Genomic DNA, 27876 nt, shown 5'->3' on the forward strand with positions numbered 1-27876 from the left:
AAAGCCTGACGTATCATATTCGATACTCACATTTTATACTTTTTTTTCTCTAAACAATGATGTATTGATAATCAAATAAACCTAAGTTGCTTCAGTCCAGTAAGAGTACAACTTCAAATATTACTAACAATATAAAAGTTAATCTTACATTTACTTTATATTTTTAGAATTATAGTCAAAGGTATTTTACTTGCTAAAGTAGTCAAACTATCAATCAGATGACAGAAGGCATTTAGAAGGTTTACAACAGGTATTTCAGCAAAGCATTGATCATGTTGATAATTTAGAGGCCTTATAAAAGTTACAGTAGGCTTTATAGAGTTAACATCACGCTTCATGTAGTTTGATCTCTCACCTCAAAGCCCGCAGGCGCCTGGCCCTCCTGTCCGCCAACCATGCTAGGCAAGAAGCCAAAGATGTCATCCACCATTTCCTGGTCAGTGATGGATTCAAACTGTTCAGAAGCCTCTCTTTCTCTTTTCTGCTGCAGAACTTCTTCGAGCCTCCTTTGTCTTTCTAGAGCAGCAAGTTCTTCTGCCCTACGTTCCTGAAGTGAGAGGAAAGCCTGCAAACAACAGGGAAAGAGGTAGATGATGACATGTAGCCTGAGATATTAAGCAAACTGTGATCTAAACATGGTTTCTTACATCTCTCTTCTTCTTCGTGACAGCTTTTCTGGCTAGAGTTCCTCTGGTGTAAGCCTGCAGGAGGATCACCGCCTCTCTCTTTCGTTTCCACTCCCTCCTCGCCAGATATCCACGAGTCTGAGTCTGAAGCAGAAGAGTTGCCTGTCGCTTCTGTTTATACTGCAAGGCCATCTGACGAGAGCGCACTTGAGCCCGCAGACGGGCAAAACCCAACTGGACCTACAGAAAGACAAGTGAAACTCTACAAACATGCACAAGCAATGACTATCATCTTGTCAATCTGCTGTTAAAGGACAACTCACCACTCTGTAAACTTTTCTGACTTTGTGTCCACGCCAGGTTTTCTGTATGGTCAAAGCTGCTCCTCTCTTTCTCAGGAACGCTTTCCTGCATGAAAGCAAAATGGCGAATGGTAAACCAGCATAAAAAAAAAATCTCTACAGACATAGGAGATTATCCTCAGTCTTTTACCTGTATTTGTAACCTCTCAGGACTTTCTGAATAAGAAGTGCCTTCTCATTCAGAGCCTTATCTCGTGCCAGTTCCAAAACAGTATCATGGAAATCCTGACGCAAAATAAGCTCCGTGTTAGAATTGATCAACTTTAGAAATGCTGTACTTGTAAAAATTCACCTCAGTATACCTTCAGAAACACTTTAGTCTTGCCGATCTTCCAGTCATCTTCAGTCAGAACGTTCTCACAGATGCTTTCAGAGCATTTCTTGGCAGTCTCCTTTAATATTACAATTAATATTATTTGGTTAACATTAATATTCAAGGGAAACAGAATATTTAAAACAATTACTTAGTTTTGTTAATCTAAAATGCATCTAAAATTCCCATGTACATTTTTATTTTATTTTTTCAATTTAATTGAGAAGCAGCACAGCGATTTATTTTGGCTTATTATGTTAAGAATATATATTTAATACAAATGCATTTTGTCTTATGGCAACATACATTGGCACACTTTTAAACATGTTGCCATTTTGGCAATTTTGCTAACCTCCGCTACACTTAGCTATGGAGTTAGACTGCCCACATCCCTTCATCCACAAAATCCTGCCATCAAAAAAACTGTCAGCAATCTGATGTCAGTAAATGCCAGCATGTAAAAGGCATTCTCTGATTGGCCAAAAAAAGGATGGGCCATGCCCAATATTTATTTATTTAGTTTAACTGCAATTGAAGGGATAGTTCACCCAAATATTAAAATTCTGTCAATAATTACTCTTACAGGTTTGGAACGACATTAGGGTGAGTAATTAATGACAGAATTTTCATTTTTGGGTGAACTAACCTTTTAAGGCAAACATACTTGTTTTGAAATACCACACATAAAATACCCCTAATACCGGAAGGAGATCACAGAAATGAGCCCTGAACTATGCAAACAACAACAAAATAGACTGGCCACCCTTTTTAGCCAATCAAAGAGCTCTCGTTGCCTCTCTGCCTTTATATACTAGTGTTTGCTGACATCAGGTTGGCTGACATGTCTCTGTGGGGGCAGGGTTTGGTGGATGAATGGTGGCCACTTATGTGGCTGGTATAATTCAGTGGCAAACAATGTTAAAGTTAGCAAAATGGCTAAAATCATTTACAAAACCTTCAAAATGTGTGCCAATATATGTTACAGAAACAACTGCAACACTGAATCATGTCATACAACACAAATTCAACATAATCTTCATAGTTAAAAGAATCTCTCACAGTTTTGGGGTCACAAACACTGAACCTGAGCAGCACACGGTAGCGCTCCAGAAACTCATCAAATGTGTGGCGGATGGGATAGCCGGCCTTCCTGATGCGGATAGTCTCCATCATCCCAGAGTAACGAAGTTGACGGATACACAGTTCCCTGTCAAAGAGCTGAGAAAATAATGGAAATTTGGATCATTGAGAGAAAAGTTAATTCAGGTACATTGAGGGGGGATGGAGAAATGGATGAACAACCTACCATAGGCTTCTTGTAGTCATTGGGTTTAATACAGCGAATGAAGAACGGCTGACACGCAGTTAGAGTCTTCATTAAAGAGTCTAGCGACTGCCGAAATTGACCAGTTAAAGTAGGCACTCGCTTCTTTGAGTCTGTTGTTTGCTAAAGATGTTGCAAACAAGAGGGAAGGCACATGAAAATCATTGTATCCCCTTTTATCATTGTAGAAGAGTGGAGGCTGTTAAGGAGGTCCAGCTCTCTGGGCCATGACTTTGAAGTAAAATGCTCAACGATTACATATGTGTGGTGTTTTTGGGGTATCTATATACTTTTGTCTATATACTGTTCCTGACAGTGTACAGCGGATGTGTACACCCTAATAGCCTTTAGCTGGTGTTAACTTACCCGCAGTGAGCTTTTTGGGGTGACGATAGTGTGGTTGGTGGTAGTTTTCGCCTCTGTGGTGCTGAGCTCACTGTGGAATATCTGTTTTAGGAGCTTATTGGAGGATGTTTGCATCAACTGGATGACATCACTACTCAGAGCATCTCTGTTCTTCTCAAGGAAACCTAGTACATTTCATAAAACATTTTTAGATCCTTTAAAAGCCAAACACACAAATGGGAAAGTACTTTGTGAGGAAGTTTGATAGCCTGTATTACCTTTGGAGTCATAGTAGACGACTCCAGCAAAATGGCGGATTCCAAACTGTGTGTCGTGATTATTTTTTGGGGACATGTAGATATCACCCTTCCCATGAACTTGATTCATCTTGTTGAGCATGGTAGCATCAGTGCCCTGGAAAAAATTACAACTATACATAACTGTACATATAACTACTCAACTACAGATTGTGATTACAGGTGTGGTTTTGAGATAACAATACATACAGATCGATCACAAATAACATGATAAAAAAATAATCAAAGGAAAGCCTATGTTGTAAATAAAAGCAAAAATATTTTATAACCTTAGGGAAGTGACTTTCTTCATCAATAAGAGCGAGAACGTTGAGAGGCTTCAAGGCGAGGACATCAAGCGTGTACTGGTTGTCGTTAAAATCAATGTTCTTCCAGACTATGTCTTCACGAGCATATTCCTGTTGTTCAAGCTTGAAGATGTGTTTCACAAAGAACTGCTGAAGCTGCTCGTTGGCATAATTGATGCAGAGCTGTTCAAAGCTGTAGGAATCACAGACAGTAGTTTACATTAAAATGAAAACATTTGTGATCATTTACTCACCCTCATGTTGTTCCAAACCCTGTGAGACTTCCTTTCTTTTTTCAATGGAACACAAAAGAAGAATTTCTGAAGAATATCCTGGTCACTCTTTTCCATAAAGTGAAAATAAATATAAAAGCATTATAAAAGTGGACTCATGTGCAAAATGATTTACTGAAACTTACCTTTCGATAGAGCCCTAAAATCAATTATGGTGGCTCCGGTTTAGAGTCACTAGCATTAAATGTCATTGCTTCAATTGTCACTGACATTTCAAAAATAATGTGACAAAATGGGGTCAAATTTATTAGGAGTTCTCAGTAAACAACAATTTATATTTCAGTCTATTCATCACACAACTATCATATGGCTTCAGAAGACTTATAGCACAAAAGTTGTGTGGACTGCTTTAAAAAAAAATTTTTGATAGATTTATGTGTTTTGGTCTCCATTCATTTTAATTAAAAGGGAAAGGGCGCCCAGGATATTCTTAAAAAAAAATCATCTTTTGTGTTCCAGAGAAGATATAAAGCCATACGGTTTTGTAATAACATGAGAGACATCATGTATTTACATTACAACATATTTTACAAACCTGTTGTTTTTGAAGTTTTCGAAGCCGAAAATGTCCAACAAACCAATAGAAAGTCGGAGGTGTTTGGGGTCATCAGGAGGTGGTTTGAAAATGGCACTGTTGATTTTCGACACAACCCACACAAACAATCTTCCATAGATGGCCTGAACACAGATAGAAGATGACAACTCTATATTAGATCTGACATCAGACATGGAAGCCTACACTTCTTGGGGGGCTGGAGCCCAAATTGGCTAAACACTAAGCTTTTAATCGTCTTAACCACAAATTATAGGTCAGGAAATTAGCAAAATTAAAGCAAATGCACTACTGAAAAAGTCATTGCTGTCTCAGAAAAACAGTTTTTGTAAGAATCAGCAGCTATCGCGTTTCTCAGGAGCAAATGACCCTCCTCCATCCCCAGCTCCACCTCTCGTCAGTCAGGATTTGGCATTCTGATTACCCCTGAATCAGACTAAAATTCTCTAATTATGTTGTCATTAAAATTAATGAATGATATCTACAATACATTCAAGTTGGTTCTGTTCTGTTTACCCTAAGGGGGGTTATTGCTGCTCTCCCTGCTCTTATCCATGCTAGGCTGCATGGATGCGCCGGGAGTTCTTGCCCAGAACAGAACCATATCGCCAATCCTAACTGTATGCTTTTTGTCAATCGTATTTGACGATAGTGGTCCTGACAGAAATACGTTTTTTGGCAGAATATGGGAAGTTCTGTGTGAAGTAATCAATCACAATGAAATACGAGTTGCGTGTGAAGCTCCAGAGCAATGTCTTTTTAAAAAACGGCTGAGAAATATAAAAATAAATGCATCTCTACCACAGTGAAGCATGGAGGAAGAGATGCCATTGTGTGGGGAGCCTTTTTAGCTGCTGGTATTGGTGAGCTACTTCACAGTGAAAAGTCATTTAATGCTTTGGAGTACAGTAGAATATTGCAGAACAGTTATAAAAAGAGGAATGATCAGATGTTATTTTTTAACAAGACTGGCCAAATTGCCAGGACAAGTCCATCAGGCTCATGTTTTGGCCTGGTCAGAGCCTAGATTTGAACTCTATACTGAACATTAAATGAAAACGAACTGGGAGACATTTTTCAATTACTCATGAACTGTTTGAAGCCATTAACAGTATTTGTGTAATTCTTGCTAATTTCCTGACCAGTAATTTGTGAATAAAATGCTTAGGATCATTAAAATACCACTAAATTTTTAGCCATTTTAGGCTTGGCCCATTTTTTATTTATTTTTGCCCTGTATATTCAGTACATGCACAACCTTTACAAAGGCGTCTCTGCCATCCATTGCTTGTGTTAAAGTCAGAGGTTTAGACACACTCTCCCTGTTGGTCATCAAAGAGCGTCGTGTCAAGCTCACATCCAGGGCATCTGGGGCCACCTGCAAAAAAAACCACCCAAAACAACAGATCGATGGGCTTGAGTGTGCTACTCAAAGATGAAATTGGTTTCAAAATTGGTCTCCAATTACCTCTAATAACTGTGCAGCCATTTTGAAATGTGCAGAGGAAAGAATATCGCAGCCCTCCATGTTGTTCATAATGGTGTCTTGAAAATTGAAAATAAAAATAAATATCAAATGAGTATTTCCTCTTACATTGGCTCTTTATTACTCCTTACCTTCAAAGTCTACATTCCCCAAGTGTAGGATGGCAGCCAGAAGCTTGTTAATTTCCCATGAGTCATTCTCTGTGAACGTCAGGATCTTCATAGCTGAACGGAAGCTTGCGAACTCTTTAATATCATCCCGTCCTTCACATGTAGTGCACTGACCCTAGTCCAACATAGTCATGTTTAATGTAATGATTCTTAAAGGGATAGTTCATCAAAAAATGTAAATGGTTTCATTAATTAATCCTCATGTCGTTCCAAACCTGTATGGCTTTATTTCTTCTGAGGAACACAAAAAAGCATTGAGGGTCCAAACTACATTAATTTTCATTAAACAAATCATCTATTGTGTTCTAAAGAAGAAATTCTGATGACATAATTCTCATTTTGGGGTGAACTTTAATGTCAACTTGTCAAACTTTAAAAACTTTGACAAAATATATGTAAATACATTTGAAAAGAGAGAAGAATTCGAGATATAGACTTTATTATGAGCAATACCATGGTGAGATAGTTGTATTCCGCAGCGTTTCCCAAAGACAGGATCTTCTTTTGGTCAGGAGACATTCCCATGAGCATGCAGTAAAAAATGTGGTAGTTTCTCTCTTGTGGGGCCTGTGCCAAAAATACACTATTATTTATTGGGCAAACAAGCAGTTCTACATTTCATTCATTCTGCTTTATCTTGCCCTGAAATATTTCAACATATTATAACACAATCTAATTATCAGGATGGTTTACCTGTCGACAAACACGTGATTTCTCGAGTAGGTACTGTTCAATGCGGGCGCCCTCAATTGCTCCACTTTTACTGAAGTGGATGTCAACGTATTTTCCAAAGCGACTGGAGTTGTCATTGCGGATGGTCTTTGCATTGCCAAAGGCTACAAAATAAGAATTGATGTTAATACTGTAATGCTTACCCGAGGAACTATAAAGTTGAGTGATGCAGGAGCATCATAAGTAACTTTACCTTCTAAGATAGGGTTTGCTTCTAGAATCTGCTGCTCAATCCAGGAGCGCTGCCCACTCACTGCCGCAAGAAACTGCAGCATGAGTTTGGTACTCTCTGTTTTTCCTGCTCCAGACTCCCCACTGACAAACACAACACATACAGATGCTCTCAGAACACATCAAACAACAGAATGCAAGACAGCTGTTGGAGTCAGTCCGACTTTTTGTCAACATACAGGCCCAGTTTGTTCTGGGTGTTTGCACAGCTGGCACATAAAACCTGCCATTTACAGTAATGAATTTTAATAGCTTACTCTAAAATGAATACGGTGTCATAATTTACTTCTTATTTAGTTTCAAACCCTTCAAAAGGTACACTTTTTAAGAATATCCAGGACACTTTTTCCAATATAATGAAATTATTGGGGACTGGGGCAGTCATAAAATTGGTTCAAATGTGAAGAGAGAGAAATTTAGGTCATTATTCACTGATAATTCACTTTGAAATGGACTACAAAAGTATATAGCACACAAGTCATATGGACCACGTTTACGGAGAGACTATTTACACCAAGAGCAAATAGCACACCTTGTTGGCAGAGGATATGTACACTAAAGGCCCAAGGTATACTTCATTTTCTGCGTTCCACTCCGTTGCACAGTTGAGTGCGCAAGCCTTTCAAAGTATATTCCTTTGGACGTATGTGCGGAAAATCTAGTGGACTTTATTTTCAAGCACTCAAGTCACTCGCACAAAATTGGACTTCACGCGGACAGTGCGTGCAGACGTGGCCCTTCCTGATGATGAAAATTACGGACTATCGCAGAATGCGGATGGCAGAAGTATATTTTGGGCTTAACTCCGCCCAGCATTATCTGAGCCAGACAAAACTACAAAAGAAATCCCACTGGTAGCTTGACCCAGGTTCAAACCTGCATTGTTTTTTTCAAACTCAATCTTTTCCTTTTTCCCATTGCATATCAGCTCAGAGAGACATTTATTTTTAGTAAAAGTTAGGAAAATACTCAAAAAAGTGTAAATAAAGTGCCTAATGGGTTTTTAATAGTGGGGGTAAATCGTTTAACGGATAGGGTCAGGGGTAAGCGAAGGGGGCGACATTAGGGGTAGGGACATGTAATGTCCCAATAAAGCAGGAACCATTTATGATTTTAATAAATATAATAATATACGCTGAATATGTTGTTATTATTGTATTCTATTTTAGAATATACTACAATACACTGAGGTGCAATTAGTATATGCCTCTTTTTAAGTATAAATAGAACTAAGTATAAATAGCATCTAACAAGTGTTTATATTAAGTGCAAAGAAAATAATGCTATCTATCACTATTTGCACTTATGTAATTAGAATCTATCGCTATTTGCACTTATGTAATTAGAATCTATCGCTATTTTCACTTAGTGCAAATAGCTGTTGCCCCACTTTTATGATAATTATAATAGTGCTTTTATCTTTAGAGATACTATCTTCATATGGAAAAGAGTGGAATATCCTTAAAAAAAAACATTTGTACCACAGATGAAAGAAGATCAGATGGGTTTGTAACAACATTCGTAAATAGAGACAGATTTTTCTGTAAAACCAAAAAGTTTTAAACTGTACTACAAAATGTCAGGTTCACTCAAGTGCGAATGCCTGAATGACCTAATGATGCAGCACTGGTCTTTGCGGTTCCGCCGCATGTTGAAGAAGCAGCTGTCTGCGATGGCGAAGACGTGCGGGGGGAGATCACCCAAACGCCGGTTTTCGTACTGCTCCACCTGCTCCGGAGTGTAGATTGGCAGCAGCTGGTAAGGGTTCACTGCCACCAGAATCGACCCTGTGTATGTCTGTGAAATCAAACAAACAAACAAAAATATGTAAAAAAAATTAAATAAATAAAGATTATAAAAGGTCCATGTGATGAAAGTCTATGAAAGATTGGTTCCACTTTATTTGATAGTCCACTTTAGACATTCTACTAACTATAAGTAACTCTGAGAGTTAGTTGACATGTAGGCTAGTTGCAGAGTATTAGTAGACTGTAGTAAACTTTCAGTAGACTGTTAGGTTATGGTTAGGGTTCGGGTTAGTAAGTTGACTTGTAGTTGCCAAGTTACTTATAGTCAGTGGAATGTCTATTTGGGGACCAACAAAATAAAGTTAGCAAATATTAAGCAGATAGTCTACTAATACTCTAATGACAGTTAGTTGACAAGTAGTTGCAAAGTTACTTACAGTTAGTAGAATGTCTATAAAGTGGACTATCGAAATAAAGTGTTACCGAAAGTTTTTGCCGTTGGAAGAATAATAAACATGATCAACAGTATGTAACAGCTTAGTGCTATGAACTGTAAAGTTGGTAGGTCAGATTTACTACATAATGATTATGTCAATGTTGTGTAACAATATGATCCGCTCATCAAACCTGGAACTATGGAAACAATCTTGTTATTAAACAGGAAGGGCAAAGAACAGCTGGGGAATGAACTGAAGTTGGTGAATTAAGTAAACAATTCAATCCCTATTCTGGCTATTTTGGGTTTATGGATCTTGAAATTGAAAGCAATTTAATGAATACATATATGTTAATAATTTATTAATAAAATAAAACACATTTAATACATGATTTATCTGATGTGGTGTTTAAGAACTCACATAGATAGATCCTTCTTTGTAGCGCACTAGAAGGTTCCGTAACAGTCCAGCCTCATTTAGGTCACCCAGCCGTATCATATCATCCACACCTTTCACCGATGTGGGATGCATGGACTTCAGAGAGTTATCCTTCTTAATCTTGTGCTCCTGGAAATCATGCCAAAGAAGACATCAGCTACACTTCTAGAGAGTCAAGAGCAGCTGTTCACCATCAGCGGAAAGATCTTACCTTTCCCTCATCGTCGATGAGCTGAAGTTGCCCAGTGTCCGAGAGTCGGACTTCAGCTCCGATTTGCACCCCATCACTGCAGTCCACCCACACATAATCTCCCTAAAGTGGTTGATCAACATTTTAAACATTAAACATGAATTAAACATTAAGAAAATATGTTAAATTTCATTCCAGTATGCATACTACTCCAAGGTGTTACATATAAATATAAATATAATAATAAATACACACATATATTATCTAAACACAAACTTTCATTTTAGAATCGATAAATCGTGATAATCGATTTGACAGCACTATATATATATGTATATATATTTGTGCTGTCAAATCGATTATCACGATTAATCGATACAGTACACAGTAAAATATTTGATAAAACTATTAAATTAATTTAAGTCCAAATAGAGTTTAACAGAGAGACTTTGTTGTTTTTAATGTAAAAAAAAAAAAAAAAAACTATGTGACTGACTTAGGCCAAGAAGTATATTTACAGAACTAATTTTTTTATTATTATTAATTTGTATTAACATATACAATTAACATAGAATAGAAAGAAGGCATCATGGAAACGCCATAGTATTCGATTAGGTGAAAGTCTCAACAAATACATTCAACAATTTACCTTCCTTATAACCACCATGACTGAGTCCTTCTGTCCCCCAGCCTGAATATTAAAGCAAAGAGAAAGTTCTAATCTATTATTTCCAGGTTAAAATAATAAGAGGGGCTCATGAAAAAAAGACAAAATGGCGTCTAAAATACACGTAGGCTACACATTCCCTGAATCATAATAGTCTTATCCATCTATGTACTAAATAACAAAACCATCTACACTTTTAAAACATTAACCATAACAAATCCAATACGAGCTACTTTTACCTGTGGATATTTTGTGAAGTCTCCTGATCAAGAAGTATTTTCTGTTCCTCTTCTTTGAAGTCAGAATAGATCCCCAGTGTCAGTGTTTCGAAAGAAACGTCCTCAGGTGCCTGCTGGGAGACAACAGGTGTTTATGATACTTCGACTTTGCTCCCTGACTCCATAATGATAGATACAAGGAAGCTCTGCCCTCCATATCAGAAATCTTGACCAATGACCAAAAAAAAGTTAGTAGATTATAAATACCACAGAACACATGAGATCAATAATAAGAAACCAAAGCTTGTACAATGAAAGCTTATCAAAACTCAACAGAAACGCAATGTGAACCTGCATAGACACCAGTGATGCAAATATCAATCTACAGAATGCTAAACAAAACGAAGGCATAAAAAAGTAAATAAATAAAATGTCATTCATGCGTAACTTTTTACATAATGCTTTTTCTGTAAGAGTGGAGTGCTGGACCTTTGGACCCGGCATATGGAGGGCTGAGCTCTGATCATAAGAGGGCAATCAAGTTGTAAATAGCATAGTGTCATAGTTACTTAGGGTGGAGCCATGTCATATTTATATCGAGCAATACTAAACATTGCAAGAATCGAATGTGATTGTTCTAGGTGTTTTAGGAAACAGACAGTTTTAAGAACAGGTTCTCTGGTCCCACATTATATTCAGTGTCTTTAACTACTATAGGCCTATGAACTCACATTTAAACTAATAATTTGAAACAATGCACTTATTGAATATATGTTTTTACATTGTACTTATATTTTTAAATAATACCTGTGTGTAAATAAAGCAGTTACACTTTACTAAACCTGTCTCGTATCCCATTTCAATAGAAGCAGAAGTGTTTTGTATTACAATATGAACACAATAACTACATTGTACCTAACATGTATTTATTTGTTATGCAAGTACGTAGTAGTTAAAGACACCTGACCTAATATTAAGTGTGACCGGTTTGCTCTGGTGTTCTTTGGTCATTTTTGACTGGAAATTTTACAGAGTGGTACAAACTTGGTAAAGTTGGCACTTGCTATTTGAACGAACACACACACACACACACACACACACACACACACACACACACACACACACACACACACACACACACACACACACACACACACACACACACACACACACACACACACACACACACACACACACACACACACACACACGAAAAAAAAAAGAAGAAAACAAATCATGGACTTGATTCGAAAAGGTTAAATGGTCCTGGAAAAAAAAGTCACTTGTACTCCTTACGGTCAATTGGAACCGCATTGGAAATGAATGGGAGACTAGTGGAAACTTTCATCTAGTGGAAACTTTTGGTACTGCGTCCAAACAAAATCTTACTGAAAGCACATTTTTTGAAATATCAAGCTCAAATTTGGAACACAACTTTTTACAGATTTATGGCTTTGATTTTCTTGCAGTTTAAGAGTAAAACGTGTTTTTGAAACTATACATTTCATATACATTTAAAAGTTCACTTTTTTTACTTCAGCAATAATTTGCGACGTGCTGTCTTTGAAAAGATATTCAAGATTAAAGACTAAAGCATTTAAGATTTATGACAGTTTAATTGGGAAATTTCATTTTCAGGTCTATACTCAAAAAGGTAATAAATGGATTATAACTACAGCATAAATATAATTGAGTACCATAAAATCCCCTAACAATACAAAATATTAAATAAAAAACATTATCAAACTAAAATACAATACATTCATTTAATTGAAATAAAATAAAAAATCGGTCATTTTAGATCGCCACGTGAGGTTAAGAGAATAAAGCATGTAAATCCTTATAGAGGTAATAAAATGTCTATCCGTATAGAATGTATACGGTATACAAATTGAAACATTTTGACCATAAACTTTGGAGAATCAAGATCAGATAAAACTGTTGGGACTATCAAAATGCAGGAATGCCTACTTTAATAATAATAATAAATATGTACAGTGGGGAGAACAAGTATTTGATACACTGCCAATTTTGCAGGTTTTCCCACTTACAAAGCATGTAGAGGTCTGTCATTATTTATCATAGGTACTCTTCAACTGTGAGTGACGGAATCTAAAACAAAAATCCAGAAAATCACATTGAATGATTTTTAAATAATTTGCATTTTATTGCATGACATATCACCAACCAGTAAGAATTCCGGCTCTCACAGACCTGTTAGTTTTTCTTTAAGAAGCCCTCCTGTTCTCCACTCATTACCTGTATTAACTGCACCTGTTTGAACTCATTACCTGTATAAAAGACACCTGTCCACACACTCAATCAAACAGACTCCAACCTCTCCACAATGGCCAAGACCAGAGAGCTGTGTAAGGACATCAGGGATAAAATTGTAGACCTGCACAAGGCTGGGATGTGCTACAGGACAATAGGCAAGCAGCTCGGTGAGAAGGCAACAACTGTTGGCGCAATTATTAGAAAATGGAAGTTCAATCTCCCTCGGTCTGGGGCACCATGCAAGATCTCACCTCGTGGGGCATCAATGATCATGAGGAAGGTAAGGGATCAGCCCAGAACTACACGGTAGGACCTGGTCAATGACCTGAAGAGAGCTGGGACCACAGTCTCAAAGAAAACTATTAGTAACACACTACGCCGTCATGGATTAAAATCCTGCAGCGCACGCAAGGTCCCCCTGCTCAAGCCAGCGCATGTCCAGGCCCGTCTGAAGTTTGCCAATGACCATCTGGATGTTCCAGAGGAGGAGTGGGAGAAGGTCATGTGGTCTGATGAGACAAAAATAGAGCTTTTTGGTCTAAACTCCACTCGCCGTGTTTGGAGGAAAAAGAAGGATGAGTACAACCCCAAGAACACCATCCCAACTGTGAAGCATGGAGGTGGAAACATCATCTTTGGGGATGCTTTTCTGCAAAGGGGACAGGACAACTTCACCGTATTGAGGGGAGGATGGATGGGGCCATGTATCGCGAGATCTTGGCCAACAACCTCCTTCCCTCAGTAAGAGCATTGAAGATGGGTCGTGGCTGGGTCTTCCAGCATGACAACGACCCGAAACACACAGCCAGGGTAACTGAGAAGTGGCTCCGTAAGAAGCATCTCAAGGTCCTGGAGTGGTCTAGCCAGTCTCCAGACCTGAACCCAATAAAAAATCTTAGGAGGGAGCTGAAAGTCCGTTTTGCCCAGAGACAGCCCCGAAACCTGAAGGATCTGGAGAAGGTCTGTATGGAGGAGTGGGCCAAAATCCCTGTTGCAGTGTGTGCAGACGTATGATCTACAGGAAGATCATACGTTTCTACAGGACGTTTCTGCAAACAAAGGTTTCCTTACCAAATATTAAGTTCTGCTTTTCTTATGTATCAAATACTTATGTCATGCAATAAAATGCTAATTAATTACTTAAAAATCATACAATGTGATTTTCTGGATTTTTGTTTTAGATTCCGTCACTCACAGTTGAAGTTTACCTATGATAACAATGACAGACCTCTTCATGCTTTGTATGTAGGAAAACCTGCAACATCGGCAGTGTATCAAATACTTGTTCTCCCACTGTATGAATATACACACACAAACATATATGTAGGCATTCCCACATTGTGAGAGTATATATAGCTATTTATATTCAGATTTCACACAATGGTCATTTCTTTTTGTTTGCTACACATTAATGCATCAATAATTTTGTTAAACTCTTGAGCCGTACTTTTAGACGCACAACTCCCATGTGCTTTTTTTGGAGAACTAATGTTAGATTACCATTCTCTAACAAAAAAAAATATTGCATTAAAAGTAGCTAGCTTACAGTTTAACGCAGATATCTGTCTGTAATATCCCTGTATTTGCTTAATTCAGTGTAATTCATAAATACATGCTAATTTCTGAATGATGAAAATGGTCGACATTTTACGACCTTCTCCGCAATATTAGAAACATGTATTTGAACATTGTGGAAACTGTTCTAGTTTACTGAGTACAGTAGAAACAGCAAGCCAGACTTCCTGCTGTATATCTGAGCTTTCATTGGTTGCGCTGAAGAAGAAAAGAAAAAAATCCCTAAAGATGCAGACTATAGCGCATGTGATTATATTCAAAATATAACGGTCTCATGCACATTATCACTTAAAATGTTAGTTCTTGTGAGGTGCATTCAGTACCAAATGTACTTGCTAAACAAGATGCTTTGTAAATGTATCCAGTTTTACTGCAATAGCACAGAGTACACACAGAAAAATTAAAGAATGAAAAAAATAATATTATTCAAACGCAGAACATTCACTTACAGTCTGTAAAACATCACACAAAAAAAGACTGTGAAAAACACATCACTTCCACTAACAACAATCTTCTTACACTGAAACATAAAACAATTCACACATTCTTACAATATAAATTCACATAATTATACTGATTCTTTCAAGTACACATTTCACTGCTTTGTACTATCATCAGTCACTATAGCGCTTGAATGTTTTCAGTGATAAAAAACAAACTAGAAGGGTTAGGGTTCTCATTATCTGGTTAGTACAAGACTATAACCGCATTTTCATTGTGGGCTTCATTTGTTGACAAATCTGGGAGTGTTTAACCTTTTGTGTTTAACGCACACACACACACACACACAAAATCCCCCAGTCTCACCCATGTTACAAGGCACCAAACATGGAAAGTTCACACACTATTGCGAGTGTGTGTATATGTGCAGTTTGTACTGGTGTGAATCAAACTAAATACAGGACTTACATCTAGCAAAACATGACCTGATCTTCTGATCACTACCGCAAAAGCTTAGCCTCTACAACAACAACAACAAAAAAATAGTACAACATAATATTTCTTTTAAAACGAAAGGAAATGTCTTTAGGGGAAAAACAAAAAGCATTGGTTAACCAGGCTGCCTTATACCCAATGGACAGTCTGACGGTCCACAGTAAGCAGCAGTTCCTGTAAAAACAGTTCGATGGTTTACAAACGTCTCTCTTTCTCTCTTGGAGACTGTAAAAGAAAGTAGATGATTGTGCACAGCATCCTGATAAACCATGACATATCCAGCTTTTGAAGAGCATTCTTGAGTTCAACTATGCCGAAGGAGGAAGATTAAGATTCTATGCCCGCTCCTTGCGCTTTAACTTGGAGCTCTTCTTGGGAGTTCCGTTCTTGTTGAGCAGCTTGAGGACTCTGTCCTTATGGTCCAATACTTTCATCATGGTGTCGCGAGCTTCAGTCACCTGATCCATCACAAGCTTGCAGCGCTGCATGTTACCCTGGACAGAGTCAGGTCAAAGGGTCATGAATGCATTTACAGTATGGTGTGCTGTGGTTTGGGGTCACTTTTTACATGTATTGGTAAAATTTTCATCGAATCAATATCTGAATTTTCATCAGCCATTACTCCAGTCTTCAGTGTCACATGGTCCTTCAGAAATCATTCTAATATGCTGATGTATTATCAATGTTGAAAACAGTTGGGCTGCTAAATATTTTTTATAACCTGTGATAATTTTTTTCAGGATTCTTTGATTAATAAAAAGTAAAAAAAAAGTTATAAAAAAACAGCATTTATTTACAATAGAAATATACAGAAACAATATGCACTACTGTTCAAAAGTTTGTGGTCAGTATTTTTTTTATATATATACACACATACACACACACACACACACAGTGCGGAGAACAAGTATTTGATACACTGCCGATTTTGCAGGTTTTCCCACTTACACAGCATGTAGCATGTTCAAAAATCCAGAAAATCATATTGTATGATTTTTAAGTAATTCATTTAGTATTTTATTGCATGACATAAGTATTTGATACATCAGAAAAGCAGAACTTAATATTTGGCACAGAAACCTTTGTTTGCAATTATGCAATTACAGAGATCATACGTTCCTGTAGTTCTTGACCAGGTTTGCTCACACTGCAGGGATTTTGGCCCACTCCTCCATACAGACCTTCTCCAGATCCTTCAGGTTTCGGGGCTGTCTCTGGGCAATACAGACTTTCAGCTCCCTCTAAAGATGTTCTATTGGGTTCAGGTCTGGAGACTGGCTAGGCCACTCCAGGACCTTGAGATGCTTCTTACAGAGCCACTCCTCAGTTGCCCTGGCTGTGTGTTTCGGGTCGTTGTCATGCTGGAAGACCCAGCCACGACCCATCTTCAATGCTCTTACTGAGGGAAGGAGGTTGTTGGCCAAGATCTCACGATACATGGCCCCATCCATCCTCCCCTCAATACGGTGCAATCGTCCTGTCCTCTTTGCAGAAAAGCATCCCCAAAGAATGATGTGTCCCCCTCCATGCTTCACGGTTGGGATGGTGTTCTTGGGGTTGTACTCATTCTTCTTCCTCCAAACACGGCGAGTGGAGTTTAGACAAAAAAACTCAATTTTTGTCTCATCAGACCACATGACCTTCTCCCACTCCTCCTCTGGATCATCCAGATGGTCATTGGCAAACTTCAGACGGGCATGCGCTGGCTTGAGCAGGGGGACCTTGCGTGCGCTGCAGGATTTTAATCCATGACGGCGTAGTGTGTTACTAATAGTTTTCTTTGAGACTGTGGTCCCAGCTCTCTTCAGGTCATTGACCAGGTCCTGCCGTGTAGTTCTGGGCTGATCCCTCACCTTCCTCATGATCATTGATGCCCCACGAGGTGAGATCTTGCATGGTGCCCCAGACCGAGGGAGATTGAACTTCCATTTTCTAATAATTGCGCCAACAGTTGTTGCCTTCTCACCGAGCTGCTTGCCTATTGTCCTGTAGCCCATCCCAGCCGTGTGCAGGTCTACAATTTTATCCCTGATGTCCTTACACAGCTCTCTGGTCTTGGCCATTGTGGAGAGGTTGGAGTCTGTTTGATTGAGTGTGTGGACAGGTGTCTTTTATACAGGTAATGAGTTCAAACAGGTGCAGTTAATACAGGTAATGAGTGGAGAACAGGAGGGCTTCTTAAAGAAAAACTAACAGGTCTGTGAGAGCCGGAATTCTTACTGGTTGGTAGGTGATCAAATACTTATGTCATGCAATAAAATGCAAATTAATGATTTAAAAATCATAGAATGTGATTTTCTGGATTTTTTTTTAGATTCCGCCTCTCACAGATGAAGAGTACCTATGATAAAAAGTACAGACCTCAACATGCTTTGTACGGTAAGTAGGAAAACCTGAAAATTCGGCAGTGTTTCAAATACTTGTTCTCCCCACTGTGTACGTACACACACACACACACACGCACACACACACACACACACACACACCACACACACACCACACACACACCACACACACACACACACACACACACACACACACACACACACACACACACACACACACACACACACACACACACACACACACACACACACACACACACACACACACACACTTAATTCAAATGCTCAAATTATGACAATGAAAAGAATCAATAAAGACAAAAGACATTACATTATTGTGGCAGACAAATATATAGACCCCTCTGTTCTGTTGCATTTTGTTTTCAGGTTAAAAATGATATGACAGTATAAGAGGAAGTGTACATTTTAGGTGCTCTATCACTAGTCACCATTTCTTTTAAGGTGTTTTTTGGCATCAAGTTGGAACCCATTCAATGTAGTTTCCATGGTGAGGAACGTGGAGACACTAACCTGTATGAGCTCATTAATGCGGTGTAATTCATCATCAGCTCCCGCTCTCTTCTTTGGGATGAGCCCTTCCTGCAGGGTGGTCAGCCGGCTGTACACGTCATGCTCCAAGTTAGACTGTCATCAAACAAGAAAGGAATTCATTAAACCGTTACATTAACTGCCTCAACAACAGGCTGTTAGAATAATATATTTCATGTATAACACAATAAAACTCTTTGGAAGTAAATGGTGGAAGTAAAACCATCAGCTGCAGAACTCACCAGCTGAAGCAGCTGTGCGGCACACAGGTGCACTTTCCAGCCCTGAGCACGGCATGCTACTCCTCTCTGATTGGCCATGTCCTGAAGGCTTCCTTTCTTATCCTCTGCGGAGAGAGAAGCAAGATGACTTCTCACATTACATGATATGTGTATTCAATACTATAAACATTATCACAAGGAAACAAGAAATCAACTGCACACCAAAATAAATCAAAGACCAAACTGAAAAAGCAGACAGAATGTTTGAAAGGCACCTACCTTTGACTTTGATGTCACTGTACCTCTGGAAGTGGTGATAGGCAGCCTTCCACGGGTTACGGTAATGCCGTAGAAGAGTGAGGGGAGGTCTGGGTCGGACTGGCACATAGCGAACACCGTCCTCATCTACATTAATCAAAGTTACAATTGAACAAGTGTACACTCATTTTGGGGAGCATTACACATTTACACTGCTAAAGATAAAGGGAAATAAATAAATAAAGCAACCAAGAGAGACCAAAAACACTATCAGGCGATTTTAGCAAGAACACTAAAACACGGTTTCTCAGTTTCACACACAAATAAGTTGTATGCATAACCTCAGTTTCAAAGAATCACACAGTGTCCTAACCTGACGCGATAAGATTCCAGCGACATGCAAATTGTCTGTCCACACCAGACACGACTACAAGACATGACAATATCAAAATATCAAAAGTGCGCACTGCACTCGCAGCGTAATGGATTAAATATGAAGTAAATAATTAAATTCATAAACATTTCACCATTTTTATTAAAAATACATACTGACTAACTAAAACAGTATTTTTCATAGATAGACGACCGTTCATATTGAGTTCACAGTTTGAATGTTTCCTTTCATGCATTTTCAAGATCTGAGGTGAATTATCTATTGTCGCTTTCAGTACGACTATGAAGGTCACGCAAAATGATATTTAAACTAACATTAGATGCTTTTAACATTAAATAAAGCAGTAACGCTTTACAATAAGGTCTCATTAGTTAACTACTTTAGTTAATATTAACAAAGAATGAACAATACTTCTACAGCATTTATTAATCTTAGTCCATGCTAATTTCAACATTTATGAATACATTATGGAAATCAAATATTGTATTTGTTAACATTACTTAATGCACTGTTAACTAACATGAACAAACAATGAACACCTGGATTTTCATTTACCGGTACTAACATTAACAAATATTAATAAACATTGTAACAAATGCATTGTATATTGCTAGTTCAAGTTAGTTATAATGCATTAACTAATGTTACCAAGTGAGATCTTATTGTAAAGTGTTCCTAATAAAGCACATAAACAGGACGACGTCTCAGAAAAAGAAAGCGTCGCTAAAATGGAGTCATCGTCGCAGATGGTTAGAAAAAAAAACATCATGGAGTAACATGGAAAATATACCTTTTATCATGTCACATCGAATCTGCTTAGGACACAGTGTTAAGGTATTCATAACAAAGGTGAATATTTGGTGCAAGGAAATTTTTGGAAGGAAACAATGGGTCCCATTTACACCGGGTGCAATAATTTTTACACGAACAATTCGACTATTGTTTTTAAAAGACAGTAGATCACATTGTGACGTAACATTTATATGACATTTATAATGCTAAAGTAGGTAGATCAGAATTAAATATCACGTTCGCATTGCCAGATTTATTAAAAAATATATATTTATTTAAGGTAAAATTCTCATTGCCCATTCAAAAAATCCACTTGTCCCGGACAAGCGTTAATGTTGAGCACTGCTCTATAGCTGTGTACCTTTGTCTTTTTGCCAGAATACTAGTTTCACACATTCTGTATGAATATTTGTTATGAGTTTATGTAAAAATGGTTTTGTTGACTTAAATTAAAAGTCGCTATAACCATTCATAATAGCTGCTGTAATGTGCTGTACTTGAAAATAAATTATAATAAAAAATATGGTAATTTGTAGTGGTGTCAACAATAATCGATTCAGCGATGCATCGCAATGCGGGATATGCACGATTCAGCATCGATGCGGCAAAGTGCCATAATCGATTATGTCACTGTTTATTTTCTGGCCTTAAGTTGGACAATAAAGTTACTTTCGTGGGCATAACAACAACAATAATCAAGATGGCTGAGGCGGAGGGAGATGACCGCGATAGACGGGTAATTAAAAACGCACCCAAAGCTTGGAAAAGCGAACATCTGGGCACATTTCGGATTCTACGAAGTTAATGGGAAACTAAACAAGACGAGGCTGAACACAGGAGCGCAGCTTCACGGCTGAGACACGAATAGACTAACATAAAGCGTTTAGGCCTACTCCTAAACACAAAAGGCACTTCCATTTGAATAAAAAAATAATATTTATTAAACAAACCAGATCAAGAGCAAAAACGAAATAAAGTGCATAACTGAAAAATAGCTCAAAACTAATACAAACAGTGGCACTGCGCATTGGGCTCCAATAATTTTTTTCCGTCTTCTAAAAAAAAAAATGCTGCCACACTGCCGATGTCTTTGTTGACATGATAGAAGAGGACTGACTGTGAATTAAACGGCCTCTCAATTAAATAAATAATATTCAGCAAACCTTCTACACTCAAAAAAAATGGTTTTGTGGCACTGTTGTTTTTACCCAATTATTTTTTGTTAAAGTAACACAGATATATTTATTTTACCTCCAAAACACTATTATATTGCGTTTAATTAACTTAACCTGTATAATTTTCCACTATACTTAATTATAAATCGTTAAACTAACGTAAAGGGTTTAATTTTGGAATTAAAAAAAAAACTAAGTTTACTTAATCTGTTTGCGTTGGATTACATGAATGATTTGTGTTGCATTATCTGAAACTGGGCGGTGCTTAGTTCCCAGCATGCTTTGCATATAGCTAAATTAAGAGAGAATAAATGTTGAAATTAAGTGTTATTTTATGTGTTTTTGAGAAAATGAGAAAAAAGGAAGACTTGATAGTGTGTAATTGTGTTTAATATTCGATTACATTGTGATTATTAGAACCATTTAAATTACAGTGGGTTACCATTGTGGAGAAGAGTTGAGCATTTGGTTAGGGTGCGGACTGATTCAAGAAAGTTCCTGTGGCTGAAGGAGCATTGCTTTGCATAACTTAACATTTAAAATGTTAATAAGTGCTCTTTCATAGCTATAGTCTAGAAGTTCAATTGAGAAATTATTTAAATCCATCACACTTTATTTTGTTCGGTCCAGTTTTAAATAAACAAAGTATTTTCGCTAAACTTAACCGGTTTAAGTTACAGAGAATCAATTTCATGGATTAGATTGTTCATTACTATTTTTTAATTCAGTTGTGTTGTAACAACACAAGGAGCTTACATAGAGTCAAACAAATCCATTAATGTTAATACAACTTAATTTGCTTGTGTGGAACCACTGTCCATAATTGAATTAAGTTATTTTAAAGAGTAATTTTTTTTAGTGTAGTAGCCGTCTCTCTTCTCCGGTGGGTTGGGCTAATCCAAAAGAAGTGAAAACAAGGGGGGTGTTCTGAAGACAGACTGTTACCTGTGACACAGAGGTGCTCTGAAAACACCCCCATTAGCAATTAGTGCTTTCCACCTGATGAAATGAACGCGCAAAACGAATGAAATGAACGCGGCAAAACTGATGAAATGAACGCGCAAAACGAATGAAATGAATGCGGCAAAACTGATGAAATGAATGCGGCAAAAAATCGACCAATCAGAATTTTGGTCAAGCCAAAACGTATCGACCAACAATCGACTAATCGACTGGGAGATTACAGCCCTAGAAAGCAGTGATTTATGTTTTCTTTTTTCTTTTTCTTTTGAAAATGCCATATCCAATACCCTGTACCATTTAATTTTATTTTGTTTAATGACATTTATGTCAAAGATACAGGAGAGTGATAATACACACATAGCAGCCAATAAAATCTGTTGTTCAATATATGACTGCTTGTATTGCCTCATGACTGATGAAAAATTTGCCTTGTTGTGTGCAGTAGAATTTTGATGCATCGCAATGCATCGTAGAATCGAATTGAATCAAATCGTTACCTGGTGAATCATAATCGAATCGAATTGTGAGGGCAGTGCCAATGCACACCCCTAGTAATTTGCAGTTGGCAATAGTAACTCATTTTATACCCCCAAAATAAAATTAATGAATACAAATAAATCCCTTTAATAGATTCATCAGCATCAGTTTCAGTGATACTGACCTTCATTGTATTGTTTAACATGCCATTAAATAAACATTAAAGTATAAAACATTTAAAATACTGTCTTTATATTGTTTCCACATCAATTTGGAGATTCTGTGAAAATATATTTATTAACAGCTTATTTAATATTTTTTTAATGAATCAGTAGCTCTAGTTTTTATTTAGCAGAAGGATTAACTGTAGTTTTATAATTTTGATGTTTCTGAATTTATGACAACCAACCTTTTATAAAAAATATATATTATTCCAAGTGACTGTTGAATGGTGCAGACTGAATCTGTCAATTATTTTTTATGAGTTTAAGGTCACATCTTGACCTTTCCAAAAGGGCAAATGCACAGATGCATCACAGTAATCAGCTTCAGTTGCTAATGCAGCACCTAGATATCTAAGGATGTGTGTATGTTTATATATAAATATTAACTCACCAACATATTCTCTAGGTGGAGACTCGTGCCTTTCTGGCCTGTTTCCTGGAGGTCGGCTGCTAGCTCTCTCTTCGTCTGTGCTGTTGGTCTCCATCATCTCCGTCTCCTCAGTGGAGATCACATGCTGCTGTTTGCGGGGTTTCTTCCTCGGGGAGGCCCCAGGCAGGAGGTCTCCAGGTTGAGAAGATAATGTCTGGGAGGAGAGGGATGGAGCCGGACCCATCGAAGAAGGAACTAAGGGCACTGCGATCAAAAAAATGTATAAATACATGGTGTGGCCAAACTCCATCTTTAAAATTTCATTGGACTAGCATGTTATTAGAAGTCATTGTAAAACAGTCGATGTGACCAAACATCACTTAAATTGGATGTAGAATTGTTTTTAGTGATTATAAAATGACAGTATAGGAATAGGCAGGGATTGACAGTGCAAGCATTTCACTCGCATTGGCGACTGAAAAAAGATCTGTGCAAACTGTAACATGCATTTAGGAGTACCTGTGGGAATAAAAAGTAGGTATCCATGGCTCATTAAAGTCTTAAATTTTCATTTTTTTTCATTTAAGGTCTTAAAAGTGTTAAATTGTTTAACAAAAGTTTTATATCACGAATTCCAGCTATGATTTAATTAAATAAGTGAGCGCTGCACGTTTCAAAGTCAAAACGCAGTGCTGTTGCACGTTCTATAGGCTCACGGTTTCAAAGCAGTTTGCAATCAATGAATACAGTGCATTTATGACAATGGACTGCTTATGATCTACTGTTGATAAATTATTACTTTACTGTGTTTGTATTGTAATATGTTTTAAAACCCTTGTAAGAGTGCATATTTTATCTTCCTCGTGTTTGGATGGAAGTAGTAAAGATTTTTCAAAATAAGAGTCCTAGTGTTTTTCAGCCTTGTTTATAATTATAAGTCCCACAATATGCTGAACATATTTTTCCCTGTTAGTATTGGTATTTCAGTTAAAAAATGAAATGTCTCTAAGATTTATTTCAATGCTTAGAACATGCATTAAAGTAATTTAAATACATTTTCTTCAATAAAGTTCTTTATGCGCTCCTAAATTTGTCAAATTAGGAGCATGTGCTCCTTGGGGAAAAAAAGCAAGTATCAAGCCCTGATAAGTGGACTCTAATTTTGACAAGCACACCTACCTGCTTGTGAAGTGTCCATTGGCTCCATTTCCTGTTTTACTTTAACCTCTGGAAGAGTGGAGCTCAGGGCAGCAGTGCTGCTGGCCGCTGGCTGGGTGGGAGAAGCCACTGCATTGGCCATGGAGGCAGACACTGGGGGAGTGACAGCCATGGCTGCGGGCAGGGCTGAGAGAACGGCAGTGGGCTGAGAAGGTGGCGCCGGAGCTGGTGGAGCCAGAAGGCTGGGAATGGCCTGTGAATGATGTTGAGCAGGAGAGGACAGCTTCTGGTGCTCAGCTCCATGACTCGGAAGAGCCTCCACAGTTGCCATGACTGGGGGCGCCATTGCAACATGAACATCAGATTTGTGCTTCACCCTAATTACAGAAAGATTAGAACAACATTAAACATTAAGATCTGCTTGCATAAAACTAGTTTTTGACAATGAGATCACATGCATCCAAAAACTAAACAGGGTTCCCACATTTTCCGACATGATTTTTCCAACAGGAATTATATATCTATTTTAATCACACCCAATTTCTTGTCATTTCCAGCAGAAATAGCGACATATATTTTCCTGTCTCTATGCATTGGATTTTGAGATGTGGCCATTGCACTAAAATGGAGGCAGATGAATTTAATAGTTCAGGGGTGAAAAGAGAACTGAAACATATACAACTTTCCAAAAAATGTAGTGCAAGTACAGTAAACAGGGTTCCCACACCTTGATTAACCTCAAATTCATGGACCTTTCAAGGACTTTCCAGGTCCAATAGCCTAAAATTCAAGGACCTAACCCTCTGGTCATCTTCATTTAGGGGTCACACTTGGCTCTGTCGCGGTCAAAAGTGACCGAAGCCTTGATATGCAACCTCTTTTTTCCCCCCAGGAAAACCAATGTAATATATTTTTGTTCAATAATATTTTTTGATTATTTACAATTTTGAAGGGATTTTATGATACTACGCAATATTTATAAAAAATTTATGAGCTATTTTTTCCCATTTGAACTTAATATATATATATATATACTTTTTTTTTTTTTTCACATTAAAAGTGGAAGCCTTTAAAAAAATGTTTGAAGTGAGAAAAGTGCCATTTGGAGGCGATAAAAACTTGTAATGTCCTGTAACCAACTGTATAGCTCCCTATATAAAAGCTAGGATGGCTTGAGGAGAAGTAAATCATGGGCTAACTTTCATTTTCAAGTGAACTTCTCTTTTAACGAAGCGCGTAAATGCGAGTAAAGGCCAATTTATACTTCTGCGTCGGGTGCGCGCAGTAGGTACGGCGTAGCATACGCATAGACGTGTACCATACGCCATACTCTACGCCGTACCCTGACACGCACCTCCTCAAAAATGTAACTACACGCTGCGACGACGCGGACCGCAAGATCTATGATTGTGATTGGTCGGCTTGGTAGCATTGCGTTTCCTCCTACGCGTTTCCGGCACCGCCCGCCATTTTTAAATTCAGAAGTTCTGTAAATTCAGAAATTTCACTAAAATTGACTGTTTTTCCAACTCGATAAGCTCCAGCTCCAACATGATCCGCTCTTTCAGTTGCCATTGCTTGTAGTAGCCAAATCAAAACAGCCACGAGGAATCTATACACAGTGGAACATTAAAACCCGCCACCGCCAACTAGCGTTTCGGCGATGTAACTGCAGAGCAACGCAGAAGTATAAATGCTCACGACGGCGTCGCCTACGTGCGTAGCCTACGACGTACACTACGATGCAGAAGTATAAATCAGCCTTAACCAACGTAAATCAAGCAAGCTAGTACGTATAGGCCACAAAGTGTTGCCGAAGTAACACATTAGTGGACCGGAGGGAATAATATGGATTTTTTTCCAGAAAACTTCTTGCACAAAATAAATTCAAGCACTTTCAAGGACTTGTATCTATTATGATCGTTTTCAAAAACTTTCCAGGGCCTTGAAATCTTTTTTTCCGATTCACAAACTTTCAAGGATTTCAAGGACCCGTGGGAACCCTGAGTAAAACAGTTGTCAGTACAGTTGTCTGTTATTATGCATGCATGTCATTATTCAACTTAAATGCGCAATTACATACTTCCATAGAATATTTGTATTATTTCATATTAAATAATAAATACAGTGTTAGTGATATCAGATGTATTTTATATTGAATAAAAATCAGATAACAGCTGTGCCGATTTTACGTTCTTGCCCCAGAAAGTGGTGTAATCCCACCTTTAAGCATGCTATATGTATTCATCCGAATATGTTACATTATACATAAATGCACATTGTTCTAAACATTGTTTACCTCTACCTTTTACACAGCTACATTTACTCCAATTGTTATCCTGATATTTGCTAGTATGCTAGTATTTTACCAGGGAAAACTTTTCCAAAAGGAAAAAAAAAACCCACCACAAATGCACATCTCTTTGCAGGACCAGGGTGGTCTCAGCAAATAAGCTGCTCTTATTCTTCTCTTAAAAAATGTTGAACTTGATTTGGCTTGAAATTTCAGGCCCTGTAGTTGTACAGAACAGATCATCTTGTAAGCTGAAATCTAACTTTTTTTTCTTAACATGTTTCTTCAAATTAAAGGTTGAATTAAATGCTGATATATCGACTGAATTGCTGCTTGAAGGATGCGCTTCCAGAGCAACCGTGATGAACAGCAGTTGGCGCCATCTACTGCTGTGGTTAAAGTTTTATATGCACGATTTGATTAGACAGGAGTCACAAGACCTCCCCAGCCAAAACAACAAGCATGTAACGACCACAAACGGAGGGAAAATAGCGGAGTAAACATACAGTTGCATCTCTTAAAATGTACTCAAGTAAAAGTACAGAATTTTCAAACTACCGGTACTTAAAGCAAAAAAAAAAAAAAAGAACAGGGCAAAAGCACACACACACATCACTGGCAAAAAAATGCTCATGTTGGGTGCTCGACAAAGGAAATAATAAAAAAAAAACTGGAAAAAGTATCTGAAGAAGAGCCTGTATGCTCGAAACGTCAGCTGTGTGAGATTTTTAGAGCCTTGGTGTGCATACTTTTTTTAAAGCACAATTTCTGATAAAAACAGTATCTTAATTACAGTAACATGAGCATTTGTAATTCGTTATTTCACTCTCCTGGGCAGGTTTAAGCAGACTAAATAACTGGAGCACATCACCAGAGAGAAGTTGTTTAACAAAAGATCCAGTTTATGACATTTTGATTAAAATTGACGAGGTCAAAAAGAAAATTTAGATTAAACATTTATCATACCTATTTTTATACAGTATATTTAAAGTTTACTTAAAGTGTACATCTGTTCATTAAGCCTCCTGGTTACACCATCTAGAATCTAGATGTATATAACTACGTTTTTCTACCTTATTTGTACTTTTTGTACAATCTTTCTATATGTATATTACTCTATTTAATTCTAATA

At 37.7% G+C, this 27876-nt stretch overlaps 2 protein-coding genes across 6 annotated transcripts in view; both read right to left on the minus strand.

Moving 5' to 3' along the window:
* The window catches only part of myo7ba (myosin VIIBa), a 26409-nt gene extending 15520 nt beyond the window's left edge, over positions 1-10889 (minus strand). The window contains exons 1-22 of the mRNA XM_079627758.1: positions 10759-10889; positions 10502-10543; positions 9874-9975; positions 9645-9791; positions 8652-8836; positions 7002-7123; positions 6770-6912; positions 6530-6643; positions 6038-6191; positions 5889-5965; positions 5679-5798; positions 4403-4545; positions 3557-3767; positions 3249-3384; positions 2992-3155; positions 2608-2748; positions 2361-2519; positions 1291-1380; positions 1119-1213; positions 950-1034; positions 648-866; positions 356-565 (exon numbers count right to left, since the gene is read on the minus strand). Coding sequence (XP_079483884.1) covers positions 356-565; positions 648-866; positions 950-1034; positions 1119-1213; positions 1291-1380; positions 2361-2519; positions 2608-2748; positions 2992-3155; positions 3249-3384; positions 3557-3767; positions 4403-4545; positions 5679-5798; positions 5889-5965; positions 6038-6191; positions 6530-6643; positions 6770-6912; positions 7002-7123; positions 8652-8836; positions 9645-9791; positions 9874-9975; positions 10502-10519 — 2835 coding nt within the window. The 5' untranslated portion in view covers positions 10520-10543; positions 10759-10889. The remainder of the gene's footprint in view (positions 1-355; positions 566-647; positions 867-949; positions 1035-1118; positions 1214-1290; positions 1381-2360; positions 2520-2607; positions 2749-2991; positions 3156-3248; positions 3385-3556; positions 3768-4402; positions 4546-5678; positions 5799-5888; positions 5966-6037; positions 6192-6529; positions 6644-6769; positions 6913-7001; positions 7124-8651; positions 8837-9644; positions 9792-9873; positions 9976-10501; positions 10544-10758) is intronic.
* Positions 10890-12337: 1448 nt separating this feature from the next.
* The window catches only part of sap130a (Sin3A-associated protein a), a 33039-nt gene continuing 17500 nt past the window's right edge, over positions 12338-27876 (minus strand). For 4 of the 5 annotated variants that reach the window (XM_079627413.1, XM_079627410.1, XM_079627412.1 and 1 more), the window contains 6 exons: positions 24473-24828; positions 23315-23557; positions 18920-19045; positions 18662-18765; positions 18402-18515; positions 14810-16019 (listed from right to left, as the gene is read on the minus strand). In XM_079627413.1, the coding sequence (XP_079483539.1) occupies positions 15861-16019; positions 18402-18515; positions 18662-18765; positions 18920-19045; positions 23315-23557; positions 24473-24828 (1102 nt within the window). In that variant the 3' untranslated portion in view covers positions 14810-15860. Of the gene's footprint in view, positions 16020-18401; positions 18516-18661; positions 18766-18919; positions 19046-23314; positions 23558-24472; positions 24829-27876 lie in introns of all 5 variants that reach the window. The other variant, XM_079627411.1, reaches the window with a different exon arrangement.

This window comes from Phoxinus phoxinus, assembly GCF_949152265.1.
Source record: "Phoxinus phoxinus genome assembly, chromosome: 11".
NCBI lineage: Eukaryota > Metazoa > Chordata > Actinopteri > Cypriniformes > Leuciscidae > Phoxinus > Phoxinus phoxinus.